The sequence below is a fragment of the Mus musculus genome, chromosome 14 (assembly GCF_000001635.26).
Source record: "Mus musculus strain C57BL/6J chromosome 14, GRCm38.p6 C57BL/6J".
In the NCBI taxonomy this organism is placed as follows: domain Eukaryota; kingdom Metazoa; phylum Chordata; class Mammalia; order Rodentia; family Muridae; genus Mus; species Mus musculus.
The window spans coordinates 118,522,878-118,544,207 of NC_000080.6; the positions used below are offsets into that span (position 1 = coordinate 118,522,878).

The window sequence follows — 21,330 nt, forward strand, 5'->3', positions numbered from 1 at the left end:
GAGGAAGGGAGCCCTCCTCCATTGCTGGTGGGAGTGCGAATTTGTGCAGCCATTTTTGGAAATCAATTGGGCAGTTTCTCGGAAAACTGGGAATAGCTCTACCTCAAGACCCAGCAATGCCACTTCTAGGAATATACCTAAAAGATGCTCCACCATCCCACAGGGACACTTGCTCAGCTATGTCCATACCAGCTTCATTAGCAATAGCCAGAAACTAGAAACAACCCAGGTGCCCCTCAACTGAAGAAGGGATAAAGAAAACTGGGACACTGGAATACTATCCAGCTATTAAAAACAAAGGCATCATGAATTTTGCAGACAAATTACTGGAACTTGAGAATATCATCCTGAGTGAGGTAATCCAGTCCCCAGAGGACATGCATAGTGTGTACTCACTTATAAGTGGATATTAGCCATAAAATACAGGATACCAGCACTATACTCCACAGAACCAAAGAAGCTAAACAAGAAAGAGGGACCAAGGGAGGATGTTTGAATCACACTTAGAAAGGGGGATAAAACAGTCGTAAGAGACAGATGGAGGGAGGGATCTGGGAGGGAGGGGGTGTGGGAAGGAGAATGGTGGTGGTGGGGGTTCAGGATCAGGTGTGGGTAAGGACAGGAGAGATGGCTAGATGGCCATGAAAATGAATGGAAATCTGCAACTGACAGGGGTGAGGAGGGAGGGAGGGCATCTCCAGTATGAGGAGACCTGGGATAAAGGAAATACCCAAGAATCAATGGAGGTGACCTTAGCTGTGACTCACAACACTGTGGATATTGAGCCTGAAGAGGCCACCTCCTGTAGCCAAGCAGGAACTCCAGTGGAGCAATAGAGACACCAACCCTCCCACAAAACTTTCAACCCAAAATGTATCCTGACTATAAGAAATGCAGGCATGGGGGATGGACCAGAGACTGAGGGAATGGCCAACCAATAACCGACTCAACTTGAGACCCATCCTGTGGGCGAGCACCAATCCCTGACACTATTAATGATACTCTGTTATGCGTGCAGACAGGAGCATGTTGTCCTTTGAGAGCCTCCACCCAGCAGCTGACTCAGACAGATGCAGACAACCACAGCCCAACAGTGGATGGAGCTTGGGGACTCTTATGGAAGAATAGGAGAAAGGACTGTGAGCCTCAAAGGGGCTAGGAACTCCATAGGGAGACCAACAGAGTCAACTAACCTGGACCCTTGGGGCTCTCAGAGACTGAACCACCATACAAAGAACATACATGGGCTGGACCTAGGCCTCACTGCACATATGTAGCAGATGTGTAGCTTGTTCTTCATGTGGGTCCTGAACAACTGGAATGGAGGCTATCCCAAAAGCTGTTGCCTATATATGGGATATGTTCTTCTAGCCTGTCTGTCTTGTCTGGTCTCGGTGGAAGAGAAAGTACGTAGCCTTGCAGAGACTTGAAGTGAGTGAGTGAGTGAGTGAGTGAGTGAGTGAGTGAGAGGGAGAGAGAGAGAGAGAGAGGGAGAGAGAGAGAGAGAGAGAGAGAGACCCAGAGGGGCCCCTACCCACTCAGAGAAGAAAGGGAGGGGGAGGGGAGAAGAATTGTGTGTGGGGTGTGACTGAGAGGGGAACAGTGAACAGGACGTAAATTCATTAAGTAAAAATATAAAATTAAATTAAAATATAAAGTTTTTTTTTTTGTTTTTTTTTTTTTTTTTTTTTTTTTTTTGCTACAGGCTTCTTCCTGCCTGTATATTGCTTCTCATTTGCTCATATTCATAGCCATCTCTCTTCAGTATCTACCATGTGCCCTGCAGAATGACAGGGATCAGAATGTCCCCTAACTTCCAAAGGAAGCCCCAGGGCACAGTGAGCTATATCCAGAACTTCAATTCATGCTCTAACCCTAAAACAAACAAACAAACACCTTCTGCAAAATACACAGATGTATTTGTCTTAATTAGTTTGCCCGCTACCGTGTCAAAATACCCTGACAGAAGCAGAGAGACAGAGTTTGTCTTGGCAGCCAAGGCTCTAGTCCATGATGATGACGCACTCATAGCAGCAGAAACATGAGGGGGCTGGTCACCCTGCCTTCACGGTCACGGAACAGAGTGGTAAACGCTTATGCAAGCTTGATTTCTCCTTAGTATGCAGTCCAGGACTCCAGCTCAGGGAATGGTGCCGCCCACAGTGGACCAGCCTCCCTGCTGGAATTAACTAAGTAAGATACCCTCTCCCCACCTCCCACCACACACAGACATAACTAGAAGTCTGTCTCTCAGGTGACTATAAATCCCATGGGGTGACAACTATATAAACTATCACTCTCAAGTATTTTATGCAGTTTCTAAATTGTGGGAAATTAACATAAAATTCCTCACCATAACTATTTTAAGCACAGTGGACAGCAGTACTCATTAGTTGTACACTAGTGCGCAACCTCCATTGTTATCCATACATATCCAGGGCTTTCTAGCCTGCAAAAGTAGACCTCCTGCATCCATCATCTGACCCATCACTCCCTGCGCCCCTCCGTCCCCGGCTCTGGAAAACACCATCCTTCATGTCTCTATGAGTGGGACAATTCCAGGCGGTACAGTGGGTTCATGCAGGATTGCGCTTCTGTGGCTTCTCTGGCCGGGTATGTTATCCCCGGGGTACATCCGTGTTGTAGAATGTGCTGGGGTTTCGCTGTTTCCTTTTAAAGGCTGCATACCATCTGCGGAAGCACCCACCGCACTCTGCCGAGCCTTTCCGTGGACACTGAGGCTGCTCTCACCTTTCGGTCATCGTGAATGATTCTGCTTGTGAGAGAGAGGAGCCTTCCAGAGAGGCAGAGATAGTTTATCTGAATGAAAAGGGCTATGAATCATCCTCAGAAGAACTTAGTGAGAGAGTTACAGACTCATGGCCACAGCCAGCCATGGTGAGGCTCTGAAACAGGAAAGCACTGGAAGAGACAGCTGCTATGTAAAGCATAACGCTGGTCCTGAAGGGAGGGACAGGGACAGACTCTTCAAGTCTGTAGGACAAAAGGAACTTCTAACTCCAGCACTTACGGTTTCCCTGGTGTTAGCTGAGTAAGCTCGGTGACCCCGGCCCTACCGACCATGGGGAATGAAGGCAGACACTAAGCAGGATCACAAACTTATCTTTCGTGTTCAAGGGGGAGGATGTGGCGGGTTGCCCTGATGCTGTTTGTGTCCTGATGTTACTTCTGCTGCCTCTAGAGGTGGCTGGACTGACTGGCATCCACGGGGGAACAGGGAGTCTTGCTGACGGGCTCAGCCGGATATCCACATGGACATCTGGCCCGGTATCTTTAGCTGAAAGTCTAGAGGAGCAAGATGGGTCAGACCAACCTTTTCCCTGGACTTGATGAGCGCAGTCAGGTGCTTCAGAACCAGAGGCCCATCTAAGCTGTAGGTGAAGTTCACATTGTCGAAGACGATGACTCCCTCGTGGGGCCAGCCTGGGGGTGGGCGCTTCTTGCACTCCCAAGGCGCCTCCTTCTCTAGGTCCGTGTACTCAATCACTCTCTCCACTGAAATCATCTAAAGGAGGAAAGGCGTTCACACGGTCAGGGGCCAGCTAGGGGCTTGATCTCGGGTGCATTTCACCCACACGAGGCTGGGTAAGGGTCACTTGGGTCTTGATGCTAACTGAGACTATTGAAGACTGTGATGATTTACAGTCTTGCTCATCAACACCAGCTCTGTTTATAGACAGTCGCTTCAACCTTATAACACTGAGTGAAAAGAGCAAGGGGAGGGGTGGGAGAGATGGCCCAGTGCATAAACGGATCCCCATGCAGGCGTGAAGACCCAGTGCATAAGCGGATCCCCACGCAGGCGTGAAGACCTTTGGGTTTTCGCAGCATCTAAGTCTCAAAATATAAAGGTGATTGAAGAAGTCACTTGTACAAATCTCTACCCTCTGTGCATACACATATACACGCAACATGCATACATAACAGACGTACACACGAACACCTTCCACAAACACAATGAAAGGGTTTTGTCAACATCAACCAACCAGACTCCCTTCCCCCCCCCCCCCCGCTCCCCCAGAGCTTCCAGGGACTAAAGCACCAACCCAAGAGTACACATGGAGGGACCCATGGCTCCAGCCACATATGTAGCATAGGATGGCCTTACTGGGCATCAATGTGGTCCTAGAAAGGCTCGATGCTCCAGTGTAGGGGAATGCCAGGACACGGAAGTGGGTATGGGTGGGTAAGGGAGCACCCTCATAGAAGAAGGGGATGAGGGGGTGGGATAGGGAGTTTTTGGAGGGGAAACCAGGAAAGGGGATAATATTTGAAATGTAAAAAAACTATCCAATTAAAAAAGGGGGGGTTGTAAAATCAAGAGTTTATGCCCTCTCATCAATAATCTCTTGCTACAGAAGGATACTCACTATCGTGTGAGAGGGGACGAATGGCAGTATCTCACAGTGACTGTTTCTGTCATTAGCAGGAGTAAATATTTTGAAGAGGGAACAGTCCGCATGTTGACTAAACCTTCTGCCATTGCTACAGCCAGCTACCTCCGAGAAACACCTTCGGGATGGAAGCTTGCCTTACCAGGGAGGAACAGCAGTGACCCCGGGCCCCCTGCCTTCTACTCCTAGCATGGGAGATGAGGCTAAAAACTGGTGACGAGCGGGTAGAAGTGGGGGAGTGGGGAGAGCTATTAATTAAACCAACAACCTCAAAATACTGAATTCCTCTCTTACCAAGAACGAGGAATTACCCATTAAGAAACAAAAATAAACAGGCCTCTGAGAAATTAGCTTATATCCTCTCTAGGATTTCAGAACTTCCCTCCTACAGAGGCATTTATTACATCTGAAGACAGCTTGTGATGAATCTAAAACCTGCTGACATAGCATACATGAGACAGAGAAAAAGATGTATACATTTTATTTTACATTAACATTAAACAGATGGGAGCGGGATCTTAAAAAAAAAAAACCAAAAACCTCTGTTAGCCGCGATGCAAAAAATAACAGTTTTAATATTTTACATAAGAATTGCTTTTATGTCGTTTAATGGCAAAGAGGATTTTAAAAAGGCTGAGAACTTTCAGATAAACATTACCATATTCTCTACTTCGGCGCTCTGTCGCACAGACCACTGGAACATCCCCATGAGTGTGAGGGCGTAGGACAAGGCCAGGCCAACCTGCCCAGCATTCAAAGCTTTGGGAGGAGGAAGGAGAAAGGACAGTCAATCAATCTCCATCCTCCCAGGAGCCTGCTGCTTTCTGCTACCTTACAGGAGGACCCAACAAGTGGTATACAGCCGGAGTTTTCATACTTCTACTTATTGACTGAGATTATGATGCAATTTTAAAAACCCATTAAGAATTCTGGAGGACTATTAGATGAGTTTATTAATCTCAGATGGACTGGCATACACTGAAGAAAGGGCATTGTTTGTGTGAGGTACAATGCCATTATTCAGATTTGTCACTATGGTTTAAAGCCTGTTACATAATCCCACTGTCTATGTCCCCTGCAGCCACAGCTGGAAACTACTGCAAACAAGATGGTGTTTTTCTAAGAACCGACACTTTTGACAGTAAAACTCGACTCCCATTGTTCTACAGTTAAATGTTGTGGTTCAGGTGTCGCTGCAGAGAGGTCCGGCTTGGCCAATTCACGCCACACGCGCTGACACCTCCTCCTCTGGTGCCCGCCTGGCAGTGAGCACCGTGTTCTGTCCAGCTGCTCATCTCTTTTAACTGTGTGCACTGGCTCATCAACAAACCAGGAAGTTCTCAGGCTCAAGTACAGAGCCCAGGGCTGAGCCCAAAGTGCTGACGGCAAACTTGGTTCTCATCTCCTGGCTACCAGACCAGGGATTTTCAAAAATGTCATCTGTATAGATCTCAACTCATTCTAACAAAAATAAAAAGAACCTAAGCAGACCATCTCACTGGGCCGAACTGCGTGACCTTATCCACCCTGACGTGTAGTAAGAGCTTTAACACACTTTATTAGAACCACACCGAATGTGCCATTAGACAAGGTGGCAAGAGTTTAATTTAATAACTGCAAACACGGCTATAAATTGTAATCATACCATAAATAGTTATTCACATCTGCACTTACTCTTCGCCAGAACAAGGGACCCGAAGGCAACGACGATTACAAAGATGGCGCAGATGGCGTCCAGACGCACAGCGAACCATCTCGATGTCGTCAGGAACAAGAACCAAGCCTCTGGATTGCAAAGCAGAACAGGCAATGTTGAGTGAGCACGGAAGCCGTTAACTGCGGTGAAGAAGCCACACTGGGTACAGTGAAGGCCGGGGGTCCTGAGATGCTGACAGAACAGGGCAGCAAGGTTGCATACTCAAAACTTCTAGGAAGTCAGGAAATGCGGAGCAATGTTCGACACATACCCTACCCCAAACAGTACAGAGGCCTCAAAAAAAGAAAGGAGAGAAGAGAAAAAGAATTGAAAGGCATGAGTAAGGTATATATTATAATATATAATGATAACAACGAACACAGAGAAATGGCCTTCATCACCTTATAGGTGGACTGTTTCTAGTCCTTCTACAACAAAGGACACAGCTCCAATACTTGTTCCTTACTTGCAAGCTCTGCACACCCTGGGGTGGGGATGGAACATAGCTTAGGGGCAGTATCTAAATAACTAGCGTGTTAAAACGAGCCACATGTAGTTTTAAAAGTGCCTCTGAGTCATCAAAACACAAAAAGGCCGGGCCTTTTGCAAAAATACGTCTGCCAACCCCAGACCCCAGCCGTAACCAGAGAGAGAGCCACAGGGCACAGGGGTGGAAGGGTTGAGCAAGCCAATCAGGAAAGCCAGACATGAGGGAGTCTGAGAGGGTTCAGATCCTAAGAGCAGAGGCAGGAGACAGGAGTCCAAGTACAGGCAGAGGTGCTGGCCGACAAAACTGATTGGCCACAGGGCTCAAACCTAAGCGCACAGCAGCTGCCAGCTTTTGAAAGTACTACCATAAACCTACAGACCTGAATGCAAGTCCTGGTGTGCATCAAACAGCTCCTGACACCTCTCCTCAGCTTTGTAAGCCCGGATGGTCCAGAGTCCCTGGAGGGAGGACGATAAATGGGAGAATACCGGGCTCCGTGCTGCGTGAACATGGAAAGAGAACAGAAAGCTCAGTGAGGCTGGGTGGCAAGGAGGCTGGACGCACGGATTCCCCGCCTCCCATGCTCCACAGTGAGGCTGGACTCGTGGACTCCCTGCCTCCCATGCTCCACAGTAAGGCTGGACCTGTGGACTCCCTGCCTCCCATGCTCCACAGTGAGGCTGGACTCGTGGACTCCCTGCCTCCCACGCTCCACAGTGAGGTTGGACCTGTGGACTCCCCGCCTCCCATGCTCCACAGTGAGGCTGGACCTGTGGATTCCCTGCCTCCCATGCTCCACAGTGAGGCGGGACTCGTGGACTCCCTGCCTCCCATGCTCCAAAGTGAGGCTGGACTCGTGGACTCCCTGCCTCCCACACTCCACAGTGAGGTTGGACCTGTGGACTCCCCGCCTCCCATGCTCCACAGTGAGGCTGGACCTGTGGATTCCCTGCCTCCCATGCTCCACAGTGAGTCTGGATTCATGGACTCCCCGCACCCCACGCATCACAGTGAGGCTGGACTCGTGGACTCCATGGTCCACAGTGTAGACCCTTCATACCATGCAGTACTCTGGGGGCTTCCTAAAGGGCTCTGAGCTCCTGAACAAAACACTGGTGGCGACCCAGAGAAGACCCTGTCCACCCACCTGCAAACCCTAGTCAAAGATGCCACGTTTTTCAAGACGGAAAGGAGTGTTTCAGTTCAGTCCACCAAAGTCAAACGGAGTCATCGTTCCTTTCACTAACCCATCCTTGCCCTCTCTCTACTTCATAGCTATTTCTTTGGAAAGAAATGAGCTTTCACTAGTTATTTAGTTAATTTAATTTTTTTTGGCTATTAATGTTCTAAAAAGTAACTTCATTAGAGCATTTATCATAGCACATTAGCGTGATCCATGTATGCTTCGCTCCCCACCGTAGATTGCTAGTTTAAGCGCTAGCATGTGGCTATTGCTTCCTAGTAATTGAGAGTACCTGATACAGCCAGCTGGCCAAAAAGCGAGCTAAACGGACAGGGATCTCCTCTGCACCCCAGGGAAGCCTTCCTAGTAGCGCAAGGACAGTCCTTTATGGCTACCATGTGCCTGGGTGTCACTGCACTTGCGCCCATACCGCTGGCCCAGAGGGGACATCATTGGCCTGGCCTTGACTTCAGCTTCCTGAAGCCTCGTCTTCATGAATACCCATCTGGAAACGCATCCTCATGGTCTGAGGCTAGTGAGACATGCTCACTGTCCTGAAATTTCCAGATTCTCGCTAGAGTCTCAGTGGCTTCATCTTATCAGAATTTAAAGGACAAATTCCTCTTTATCTATCTCTGAGTACGGGGGAAAATATATGGCCTGAAACTGTGTCTCCAGAAGACTGCAGCATGACTGCCAGGTCCCAGCCTACCTGGGGTGACAGGTGGGCTGCCCACTGCCAGGCAAGGATAGCTCCCTGTCAGGCTCCTTCTGCACTGTGGATAAGACTGTACTAGCAAGAGTAGATCAGAAGTCATGACCCAGCAAACCAACCAGTCATTTTCTTTCCCCCTGAAAGCGAGTCTCATGTAGCCCAGGCTGGCAGCAAGCATACTATACAGTCGAGGGTAACCTTGATCTGGCCCTCTTGCCTCTACCTCCAGAGGATTGGGACGACAGGTATGTGCAGCACCATGATAGTTTAATGTGGTGTTGAGTATTGAACCTGCAGCTTAGTGGGTGCTATCAACTGAGGCACAGCCCCAGCCCTTGTCTCACATGGCCATGCTTACAGTGCACACTGCAGCTGGATGGATTGGTGGGGTGGGGTGTGTGAGGGTACAGATGCAGCAAGATAAAGAACCATCTTGTAGGTCAGAGTTCACTGAGGGATGACTGAGGAAGGACTACATTCCCAGAGGCAAGGCATCTCCACTGGAGGTGGCGATGATGGCCAGCCTCCTCATGAGTGTGTGGATGCCTGCATCATTCACCCTGAGGCTGTCTCCTGACCAGGCACCTGACTGTGGACGATACCCCAAAGAAACCTCTCCTTTTGATATTCTTTTCAGAAAGGAAATGTTCCCTGAATAAACACCTGCCAACCAGGACTGGTGTGTATGAAGAATTCCAAGAAATTTGGGGGTGGCTTTGAAGGTACCTGTACCTTTAAAAAATGATCCAGTTTCTTCTGTGCCCTGTTTATCTGCATACGGATCACATGCCATTTGGGTAAGCTAAGGACTACGAAAATAATTAACTAGTTCACCTAACAAGCATGCTACATTCTGGGGGCCATCTGGCCTTTCCCCCACATTACTAGAAGGATATCTTGAAGTAGACTCTATGACACAGATGTCATTTGTCAGCAATTTCAGGAAGGTGACATCCTGCATTGCTTAATATTGTGGCTTTTCCAGGACTCTGAAGCCCCTCTGGGACACAAGCTAAGGGATTATGTTTCTCCTCAGAGAAGAAGCCTAGAGAGAGCCTGCAGGCCGCGTTCCTGCCCTGCCAGGATAACTTCAGGATACCACGGGACACTTGTCATTAACTGGTTTGATTTTCTTCTGTTGCCATTGGTAGTAGCCAGCAAGGACTTCCAAGCATTACCTCAAGCGATGAGAACCCTGCAGGGCAGACATTAAAAGCCCTCACAAAGGGAAGAACATATCGGGGTACTCGGACCACACTATACAGCTGTCTTCTTTCCAACACTCTTCTCATCTGAGCCAGTATCTCAAAAGGAGAGTAATCTGCGTTAAGTATGCTGGGTGTTTTTCTCTAGACTTTGTCACAAAGAGAACCCACAGTTCTCTCTCTGCTAATACCTGGTCGGTATCCCCAATACTGGAGTTCTCACTAAGCCGCTCAAGGTGGGCAACACACTAGAGAACCTGACATGGCACGCTTTGGAAGAGCACACTGCGGGATATATGTTCTTAAAATATGTGGCACAGGTTAATACTCTGATAGCTGATGCCCGTGGCAGACATGGCTAATGGATCACAGCATCCTGACAGGAATGACAACATACCTTCATAATCTAGGCATTACTAAATGACAGGGTCAGCTTGTGTCACGCATCCAAGTACTGTTGTGGTTTTATGCAACTATGTACCACTGGCCTTTGCAATGTTTACTTTTACAAATAAACAAGCAAAAACACCCCCCCCCAAACAAAACAAAACAAAACAAAAGACATTGTGATAAACTCCCACTAAAGCCAACTATGTTTCCAGATGCAGCTATGAAGTGCAATCTGAAAATAGACTCCAGAGCTCTAAAAATCTATTGGAGCACAGGATAGGACAGGTCAGGTTTAAGCCTCTTGCCAAGTGAGTGGCGCTGGCAGTGGCTACCGAAGCAACAGCAAAACCATAGCACAGCCCCTGACTCACACCCAAGAATCCAGCAGGGGCCCAGACAAAATTATGAGCATTTCTAGGTCAAAGCTATACCAAGGTATACATATTTGGAAGGAAAAGGCTCAAGGCCTGGTGACACTGACACAGTCTATGACACAGTGTTGCTTGTGGGACGACCAGCCTTTCTCTGAATGCTCACAGCTTCCTTTGCACCAAGACTTGTGAACTAAAGACACCACCGGGATGCACAAAAGGAGGCTCGCCCAGAAGTACCTCACCTTTATTCTCTGACTCCCCTACTTCCCTTCTAAATTAGTTCTAGCCTACAGAGAAATGTTTATCAGAAAACGTTTCTTGTGTGCCTCCTGTGTCCACGGGAGGTAAGCCATGAACAACAGAGAGGGCTCCCTGTCCTTGGGGGAGTATTACTGTCCACAGGGCATCTACTCATTTCTCAGGTTAAGCTGCAAAGTCACACCTGGGAAGTCACCCACTCAAATGATCCCTGATGGGTGTAACAACCATGCTCAACTGCCAAATGAACGCTAACCAGGCGAGGACTGCTGGGGTGTAGTCAGCCTGTAGAATTTCACAGATCTTAACTACAGTTCCCCTCGATTACGGATGCTCTCTGCGTTACCAAGCCCATTACCGTATCCATCCAAGACCCCCGGGTACTCACTTGTGGATTCCAGGCGCTTGACATCCCGTGACGTCTCTAAGAAGTATCTCCGAAGAACCAGGAAGACGACTGAGAGCGGAACCAATGGTATGAGGATCCAAGGGATCACGGCCGCGGCCACAGCGATCACACTTACGACGAGGAGCAACGTCTGGAGCAGCACAGAGACAGACCCTCCTCAGCAACGAGCTCTGCTTTCCAAAACCACACTGTAATGTAATGGGTTGTCTCTCCCTCCTCCGCTGAGCCTCACTGGAGCACTAAGCATCCTTCCCCATCCCAGGAGGCCAAAACCACATGGCAGGGATGCTACAACCAACAAGCCTACCCCAGGTGCAGAGTGCTTTAGAGACTCCTTCTTTGACACATTCATTAGTACAGTCCCTGAAGCACGGAACCCGAGTTCAGATTCCCCAGCGATGATGCTAAAAGCTGGGTATAATACTGCATGCCTGGGATTCTGGGAGTTTGCCGAATCAGTGGGAGCTCCAGGCTCAGTGAAAGACTGTGTCTCTAAAAATAAGGTGGGACTCAGATTGAGAAAGGCATATGATTTGAGTTCTGATCTGTACACACACACACACACACACACACACACACACACACACACACACAGAAAGAATGTGAAACGCAAAGATTCATACTTACAAATAAATATATAAGTATGCTCCTATTTTTCATTGGTCCCCCTTTCTCAGCATTCTTTTTTATATTGGATATCTTCTTTATTTATATTTCAGATGCTAACCCCTTTCCCAGCTTCCCTCCCTCCCAGATACACCCTATCACATCCTCCCTCCCCCTGCTTCTATGAAGGTGTTCCTCCACCCACACAACCACTCCCACCCCCCTGCCCTCGATTCCCCTACACTGGGGCTTCTATCGAGTCTTCATAGAGCCAAGGAAACCTGGTTGGTTTCTTAAGGTTAAACCAGCCTAATCCACAAGGTGGCTGGTGCTTGCCCAGGCTGATAGAGATTAACCCCCTACCCAGCTCATGAACCAGTGAAAGTTTAAAAAGTTCAAAGATGCTAGCTAACACAGTATACCAATTCTTGCTCACTGAGCAAATATTGTTTAAGTTAAAATACAAAATTTCCTAAGAAAAACGGCTTTTAATCTTTCAAAGCAACATGGCTTATGGGGAAATAGTGAACTTAATTTTAACGAAACCGTAAACTGTTGGGGTGAAATGTGAAAGTTGGCTGCTTACATTCTGTGGACTTACACTCACAGGGCTAAAGCCCACAGAACCTCCCCAGGATGACGTTCCCTCAAGACTGGGTGTGGTAATGCATAAGAGCAACCTTAGCCCTTGGCAGGTTGAGGCAGGAGAGTCACTACAGAGTTGAGCCAGCCTGAGCTACAAAGTGATTTCCGGGCCATCCTGAGGTATTTATATAGAGCTTGCCTCTATAAGCAAAGAACGAGAACAAAAAGTAAAACTAGAACTAGAATAAAGTGATTTCCTCAGAAATCACACTTTAATAATACAGGTTTTAAATGCATTTTCTTCATAGGAACACTTTTAATTTCAAGGAACTATTCGGGTTTCTGGTATTTAACACCACAGCTGCTCTCAGTTCTGGGGGGGCGGTCCTAGGCATCCACCTGCAGTTTACTTTAAACTTAACTCCAAAGAGATGTCTTGCCACTGGTCTAGAGGATGCAGGTGCCAAAAGAGTATGTTTCCTATAAACAGTAGCAAAGCTGCAGTCTAATTTTGTGTGTGCCATCCTCCTATGTATACATTTGGCTCACTTCACTCCTTACGTGAACTGTGTCTTACCTGTCTCAAGCACAGAGGAAAAAGGCATGTCTACTCAAAAGGGCCACTCAATCTGCACCAGGCATTTTCTACTATTCGTTTACGGTATCAAGAATAAAATCAGCCTCAAACGGATCACACCTCGGTGCAAGCGGAAAGCTTTGACTTCAGCCATCAGTGAGACCGAGGAATCCATTCCAAGTTGCCAGAGTGTGCGGTGCCTGCATTGCCTTCCACCCTGGCTGATCTTGCCAGATACGGCTCTAGTGCTACCCGTAAGCAAAGCAGGACTCACCTCTCGCCAAGATTTTCCTCTGATTTAGCGAGGGAGAAATGATGACGAGGTTTTGATCAGTAAGCTGTTTACTGATGGATGGATGTATAAAAGGAGCTCTTTTATCTACTATTTTGGGAACACGTGAGATAAAAGAAACTGATCTCAGAGTGGAAAAGGAACATAACAAATTACGCTGCCAGGTGACATGGGATTCCCGGAGGGCGTTAAAAGTCTGAAGAGTAAGTAGGCTTTGGAAAGCACTAAGAAGTAAGTGTAACACCTATCAGATTAGACTCACCACCCTCCACCTACAGGGTATGTGTAGGCAAAGGGGGCATGCTGAGAGCTTTGCACATAAGACCACACCCATTAAACACTGACCATGTCTACAGGTCTAGTCTACCACTCTGGGGGTCTCTTCACTTATACTTGCCTTCTGAGCTCTGCTAACTCGTCATCTCTGGTAAGTCAGAGCTTTAAGGCATACTGGCATGATGGGTTTGTGTGCAGCATTGTATATAATCCTCTCTTAAGATTTTAAATCTGCAGACAGTCACCGCTCTGACCACTTGCCACATGGCTGACATGACCATTTCATATCCACAGCTACTCTGGGTCCCATGTCTCCCATCTATGAGCTCTGGACTGGAAGTCAAAGTTAAGTGCTGGAATCTGTCTGCTTGTGACAAGTTTCCTCTTTCAGGGGTTAATGCTTGTTACAAAGCTCACTCAACCTGCAGAAACGATGCTACACTTTGGGTACAAGTTAAAATAAAGGTATTCGATGCTAAACACTTTGAACAGAAACAAAGTGTCACTAGCACTGCAAACACCAAAGCTCATAAAGGGAAACATTTCATCAGAAAAGAAGGGTCAGGGGGCTGGAGAGATGGCTCAGGAAACGAGAGCACTTTCTGCTCTCCAGGAGGACAGCTCCGATGAGCCTCTGGAACTCTAGCTCCAGGGGATCTGACGCCCCCATTCTGGCCTCCACAGGCATCTACACTCACAGGTGCCCAGAGTCCCACAGAAACACACACATACACACACACACACACACACACACACACACACCTTCATAAGTCCAAGAAAAACTGGGTCCATTATCCAGAAACACAAACCAGCTTGTATGAACCTCAACTACGGCTTCAGAATATTAAAGGAAAATCTGACCATACTTAGAACTAACAGGCAAACCCAGTCACAGTCACATGGCACCAAAGCAGGCCATGCTCACTCCAACAACTGATAGAACAACTAACAAAGAACTGGCAGGAACACAGGACTTCGTGATGAGCGAACGAGCAAATGTTAGCCAACGGCTATGGTGACAAGGACAATTCCTTTCCAGCACAAATCCACTATGCCACAAAACACGCGTCCACACGCCTCGACAACAAGAACGGATTTGGTTTTAGCGGATTTAACGACATCACAAAAACAAGAAAACTAGAAAAATGGCTATCAGGAATTCCACTATACAGATCTAAATAATACTGGGTTTACAAAAACACATTAAAATGGAAGTGTTTTGTAAAAAAAAAAAAAAGTATGAAAACCAGATACTATCAAAACTTGGGAGTTGCAGCTAATGCCATGTTTAGAGGTAAATGTATGTATAGCTTTAACTTTTTAAAACAGAAAAGTCTAAGTGTCAAAGGTCTAAAACCAGATTTTAGGATGCAAAAAGAGAGTGGAGAGAGGGCTCAGTGGTTAAGAGAACTCACTGCTTTCAGAGGACAAGGGTCCAATCCCACCACCCACATGGTAGCTCATGGCCATCCATTGCCCCAGCTCCGGGGCATCTGGCACTCGCTTCTGGCTGCTTCATGCATCGAGCACATTTTTTGGTACACATACATGTGTAGACAAGATACTCATACACATAAGCATAAAGAGAGTTTAAAGGAGGATATGAGAACAAATAAGCAGAAATAACAACCAAAAGGGAAAAAAGAAAAAAAAAGAAAAGAAACGAAGCAGCCACACTAGCTCAGGCCGGTAAAGACATTACCTGGAAGGCAGAGACAGAAGGATTGCTGTAAGTCTGAGGCCAGCTTCATCTACACAGGGAGCTCCAGGCCAATCAAGGCTATATAATGAGAGGCCATAAAAAGGACAGCATAAAAGAGAATGAAAAAAAAATATTAATTAGATAGAAAAACAACAAACTGTGGGTCTTTCAAAACACTACCAAATTAGTAAGCTTCAAAGGCCAGTGAAGAAAGGAGAATTGCCCCCATCACAAGAGGCAAGATGGGCATCAAAAGGGCTGACTAGACACACAGAGTTAACATGTTTGATGAGACAGCTTATGTCTTGAGAAATGGTGGCGAAAGGTTATATTACAAGAAATAGCAACCGGAGCAGCTCAATGTCTGTTTGAGAATCAGAATTCATAGTCTGAAAGGAATTTAGTGACTCGTCAAAGTTCTTGGCTTATAAGTGCTCCACTCTTAAACTATGGTACTCCGCTCTTGTATTATGGTGCTCCACTCTTAAGCTATACTGTTCCACTTTGGGCTATAGTCCTCCACTCTTGGACTCTAGTGCTCCACTCTTGGGTGATAGCACTTCACTAGTAAATTCTATGAAATACTTAGGAGAGAAAAAAAAATGCCAATCCTAGAAAAGTTTTGGTTTTCTTTTAGAAAAGAGGACTGACAGCTGGGTGTGGAGGTGCATTGCTTTAATACCAGCACTCCGAGGCTGAGGCAGGTGGGTGTCTGTGGGTTGGAAGCCAGTCTGGTCTACACAGGGAATTCAGGTCAGCCACAGTCACACAGTGAGATCCTGTTTCAAACCTCCCAACCCCCTGCAAAAGAAAAGGAAGAGGACTGTAGAGAAATACAAATAGCTCAAGACAAACATTTTGAGAAGATCACTGGTGGTGATCATCATTCATTGGCCCCTGTGTCTCAGGGCAGGTGAGGCAAGTTCAGGATCTGAAAGGCGGGGAAAGCTGTCAGCCGCAGCCATAGTTTCTTCTGCCTCTGCTCTTAAGACCTTTTAATCCACACGACCTGATATGACCTCACTTACTTGAAGCCAACCAATTATAAACCAGTAATCACATTTTCAAAATACCTTTCAATCAACACCTTGGTTTCTGTTTGAGTAAACTATTTGGGTTGGGAACCTTAATCTGACCAAGTTGACACATAACACTAACTACCACAGACAGAAATCCCTTGCCAACTCTTTTATTTTCATGAGGTCAGTATAACTCTAACACCAAATGTTTACAAAATATCACAAGAGCTGCAAAGGAGAGCCCCAAATCTTTGTTGAACAACAGATATAAAGTTGAGTTAACCACAGATATACCAATGACCTTCTACATTGAGGGTAAGAACAATTAAGGACAATATTAACCAAAACAAGTAAGGCTTTTATAAAAACAACAACAACAACAAAAAGGTAAGGTGAATTTAGAACTTAAATAAAAGAGATTTAACAGAGGAGAGACAAAGTGGGAAGGATCAAACTGCTACTGGGCTCCAAGTCTTTCTAAAATGAACAATAGCCAAGCCACTGTAGTATCCGTGAAAGAATAGAGAGATCGTGTGCGGAAGGACACAGGCAACCGGAGCCCACATGCAGGCAGCCAAGACATCAAGACCGTGAATGCACACAGGGGGGGAAATTAAAGGAGAGAGAAGCCTCAAACAGCAAGCACTCCTTCCATACACCCAAAGTACGTGAAAACACACGAGGCCTTTGAAAATGTGGACAAAGATTGAGCAGGGTATCGCTGGGGTAGCGGGACTCGGTCACAACCCCAGCCCCTTAGTCTGCATAGCAAGTTCCAGGCCAAGCAGGGCCACGCATCGAGACGTTCTCTGGAAAAACCAAAGAAAGGTGAACAGATATCTCAAGAGGTGAATCACCTGCCACGCTGTGTGAAGAGGGAGTTCAGTGTCCCAGAAGCAGCATAAAAAGGTGACCATAGCAGTGTGCACGTAACAGCTCCCCGTGCCAGGGAGGAAGAGACAGGGGGCTGCTGAGAGATCGCTGGCCAGTCAGTCTAGCCGAATTGGAAAGCTCTAGACTCACTGAGAGTAAAGACAAGATGGAGGGCTGAGGAGATGGCTCAGTGACTAAAGAGTATGCTGCGCCACGTCAGGGCTACCCTTTCAATGCTTGCATCAATGCCAGGAGGGCCTGGTGATGGGCCTGGATTTCTAACCTGTTGGAGGCTAGACCGGCTCAAGAGGTCAGCTTTGGGTTCAATGAATAGACCCTGCCGGTACGTGTAAGGAAGACAGTAGTCAAAGAAGACATGACATCAGCCTCTGGTATCCAGAGGCACGTGCATACATATATGCACACACGTACACTCATGTGCCCACATTCGAATACATACACATACATCCTACACATAAACACATATGCCAGAAAGAAGGGTGGGCAGTGACTGAGAAAGAAGCGTCGACACTGGACTCCATCTTCAATCATACGCGCACATGTATGTGTGTACAGACATAAGCACACCAATAAAAAAATGAAGTACCTCCATACGGCTTAGGACACACAAAAATAACTGTGAAATACACAAAAGAAAAAAAGGTCATTATTAGACTCCATCAAAGTTAGAGCCTACTGGCCAAAAGATACTGTTAAAAAAACAAAGAAAAGAAAATCACAAACTCGGGGGTGGGGGGTGAGGGGAGAAATTATTAGAATTAAACATACACGCATTCCAATAAATCAACCTGTAACAAGATTTTTAAGAATAAATTTACAAAGAATAAGCAAGAGATTTGAACCAAAAAATTCACACACACACACACAGAAAAGTTCCGAGTGGCTGATAAATGTGCACCAAAAAAAAAAAAAGGTGCAGCATCGCTAATCATCAGGGAAACCCAAGCTAAAACCATAGCGAGACCAGCCATACCTACAGTAAAGGCTCCGATCAAGAGAACTGGTAACACTAAGCCCCATGCGTTACCAAAGGCAGAGCGCCCCCAGTCACTGTGCATGCGATGTGTGAGTAGAATGGCACTGTGAAAACTTTTTGGTAGGTTTTCTTTTTTTCTTAGTAAACATACACCTACCCGAAGCACAGAAATCCCACCCAAGGCATTTTCATCTCAAGGGAATGAAAATATACGTGGCACATAAATACTGATACAAGGAGGGTTGGTCACAAAACGCGACAACAATCCAAATATCCATCAACCAACAGATGAATAAAATATGCTATCTTCCAATACAGCGTCATCTCTCGGTGGCGGTGGTGGGAGAATGAAGGAATGCGGAGGGGTAGATGGAGAATAAATGGACAAAATTCATCACTGAAACACTCATGGAATGAGACCTAGATAATCAAAGGAATTCAACCACAGAAAACTATGTCATCAGGGTTCCACTCCCACCTATGTGCAGGCATGTGCTGAAAATTTTATAGTCACAGTGTCAAGAAGGATTTATACTGGGTGCTTCTAGAGGAGGGAAGAGGACCCATGTGAAGACTAGACATCATTTCTAGATGTGACTAGAAGACTGGAAATGTGGCTCAGAACACACACAGCTCCCAAGGCCTGGGTGACCTCTCTCAGGGGGTCTGAACCCTGCACCACAAGGTAGAGGCCGTGCCGTCTACTTCTAGGCTGGATTCAGACCCTCAGCGAATCCCCCATCAGGAGCCAGAGAAACGGCTTGGAGGAACAAGTGGGTTGTGAAATTCAGAAACAGGAGAGACTCCAAGACAGGACTGATGATGATGAACCATGATCCAGATGGGATTAGAAAGGCACAGTGTATGTACAAAGCAAAGTGCTCAGGCCAGCGAGACAGCTAATGGGGTGCAGCGTGTGCTGCCGAGCCTGAAAACCTCCATTTCTTCTCCGGAACCTACATGGCAGAAGAGAGAGCTGATTTTCACAAGCATGCTCCTGCACACACACGCAATAAGTGTAGACAAACAACAACGACAACAAAATCCTGGGCTGGAGAGATGGCTCAGTGGTTAAGAGCACTGACTGCTCTTCCAGAGGTCCTGAGTTCAATTCCCAGCACCCACATGGTGGTTCCCAACCATTCATAATGGGATCCGATGCCCTCTTCTGGTGTGTCTGAAGAGAGCCACAGTGTACTCATACATAAATCTTAAAAAAAAAAAAAACATAAAATAGGAAGTGTGCGATTTTAATAAAATTGAAGCAACCAGAACACCAGAACACAGACAAAAATGGATACAAGCAAGAACAGCGAGATAATGGAACTCTAGAAGTCTCCACCACTTTACTCTCTGCCTTAACAACTGTGTAGGATGGCTGACGGTGGGAGAGCCCACAGGGGTGGGGGTGCGGAGGCACAGTGAAGACCTCTATTCTTTGACCACACACACCACCCAGCCATGTTAGCTTATAAAGTTTTGTGCTCCTGTAGAACACCACCAGGCTTGATTTAAAAAACAAAATTGTTCAGTTTTGTTGTTGTTGTTTGTTTTGTTTTTTTTGTTTTTTGTTTTTTTTTTTTTTTTTTTTTGCTCTTTACGTCTTCATTGCCTTCTTGCTAAACTACAACCATTATCGCCAGAGCACACATGCTGGGACAAATTGCCTACAAGCCTGGGAGAATCCCCAGTGACTGTCACCACACTACCAAGTGTGGTGCTAACTCTCTGACTGGCAAAAATCCCAAACTTCTCCTCTTCCAGGAATAGTAGTCAGGGGGCCTCATGAACGATACCAACCGATCACATGGGCTGCCTGGGTTATGTGTTGGTCAATATTGCCAGTACCTGCTATCGTCAGCTCGACTGTCTACGATCAGGGGGCACACCTCAGTCAGGCAGCTGGCACAGTGCTATCTCTGAGGCTGGCATTTCCAGGTGATTAATTATTCCCTCCTTGCAAATGCACCAAATAAAACCTCTTTTGTTGATTTCCAAAAGCATGAAAAACACTCTGATTCGGTTAAAAAATGGATGAGTTTACTTTTAAAGAATGAGATCTTTGAAAACCAGGGTGAGGCAACCTACCTAACACCGTCCTTTGTCTGAGAGGAATTGGAAGGTGGGAGTAGGCCGAGCAAACCATAGAAATCTCAGAATGACGAAGTCATTGTCCTGGGTGCTTTCTACACACTTCCCCTGACATCTCCACACAAAGCCGTGCAAGGGTCAGTGGGACCAGACAAGTCCGGGCAGTTCCACCCCTGGGCTTCTATAAAAGCCAGTGACCCAGCCTATTATCCCCAAGTCCTAGGCTGGCTTTGTTCCCCATATCCAGATGCAGTAGCTTTTGCTCATCCTGCACCCCCAGGAAGAAGGGACTGGGGACGGCTCCTTCGCGTCCTTTGGCTTGGCATTTTCACTTCATAAAGCAGAAGTCAATGTGTCTATGTGCAGGGAGGAGGGGAGGTGCGTTCAGTGGTGGTCTCCACTACTGCCCGCACTGGTGGCTAGAGTAGCCTTAGGATTAGTCCTTTGTGTGCCATGAAAGGGTAGGAAAAGTCAGTTATTTAAGCTCAGTCAAGTTGTTGGCCTGCTTTCTTTTTCTCTTTTTTCTCCCTTTCTCCCTTTCTCCCTTTCTCCCTTTCTTTCTTTCTCTCTCTCTCTCTTTCTTTCTTTCTTTCTTTCTTTCTTTCTTTCTTTCTTTCTTTCTTTCTTTCTCTCTCTCTCTCTCTCTCTCTCTCTCTCTCTCTCTCTTTCTTTCTGATGAGGATGTGAAGTGAAGAAGAATGGCTTTGCAACGAAGCTCTAAATCATTGGCAGCGTTTTGCAGAACGCAGCTGTGTGCAAGTTTGCACACTCAGAAGTACACCCCCCCCCCTCAACCCCACTAAATAATGACAAGTCACTACATTTTCAATTGCTTTGTTCGGAAGTGGGCATGTTAGCTGCCAGAATTCCAGATAAGTGAGACACTTTGCTCGATGCTACTGGGGACCACGGAAGCTTTGGGAATAGTCCAGAGATTACATTAGTATGAAATATTTACTGCTCAATGATCTGTTCTGAAAACAACAGACCCTGATCATGTGGCACAGAATGGGAAATAGCCACTAAAATGATAAGCACTCACAAACCCAACATCTTCCATACAAGCTCACGAGCTGGGACTTGGGTCTGGTCTGTGTCAGACAGTTACCTCAATGGAACACAAGAGAGCAGACGATGATCACTGTTACCAATTTATTTGTCTCGCTTAGAGATAATA

At 46.6% G+C, this 21,330-nt stretch overlaps 1 protein-coding gene across 3 annotated transcripts in view; it reads right to left on the bottom strand.

Moving 5' to 3' along the window:
* The window catches only part of Abcc4 (ATP-binding cassette, sub-family C (CFTR/MRP), member 4), a 225,165-nt gene that overhangs the window by 40,186 nt on the left and 163,649 nt on the right, over window positions 1-21,330 (bottom strand). For all 3 annotated transcript variants that reach the window (NM_001163676.1, NM_001033336.3, NM_001163675.1), the window contains 5 exons: window positions 11,115-11,265; window positions 6,981-7,100; window positions 6,090-6,200; window positions 5,074-5,174; window positions 3,335-3,526 (listed from right to left, as the gene is read on the bottom strand). In NM_001163676.1, coding sequence (NP_001157148.1) covers window positions 3,335-3,526; window positions 5,074-5,174; window positions 6,090-6,200; window positions 6,981-7,100; window positions 11,115-11,265 — 675 coding nt within the window. The remainder of the gene's footprint in view (window positions 1-3,334; window positions 3,527-5,073; window positions 5,175-6,089; window positions 6,201-6,980; window positions 7,101-11,114; window positions 11,266-21,330) is intronic.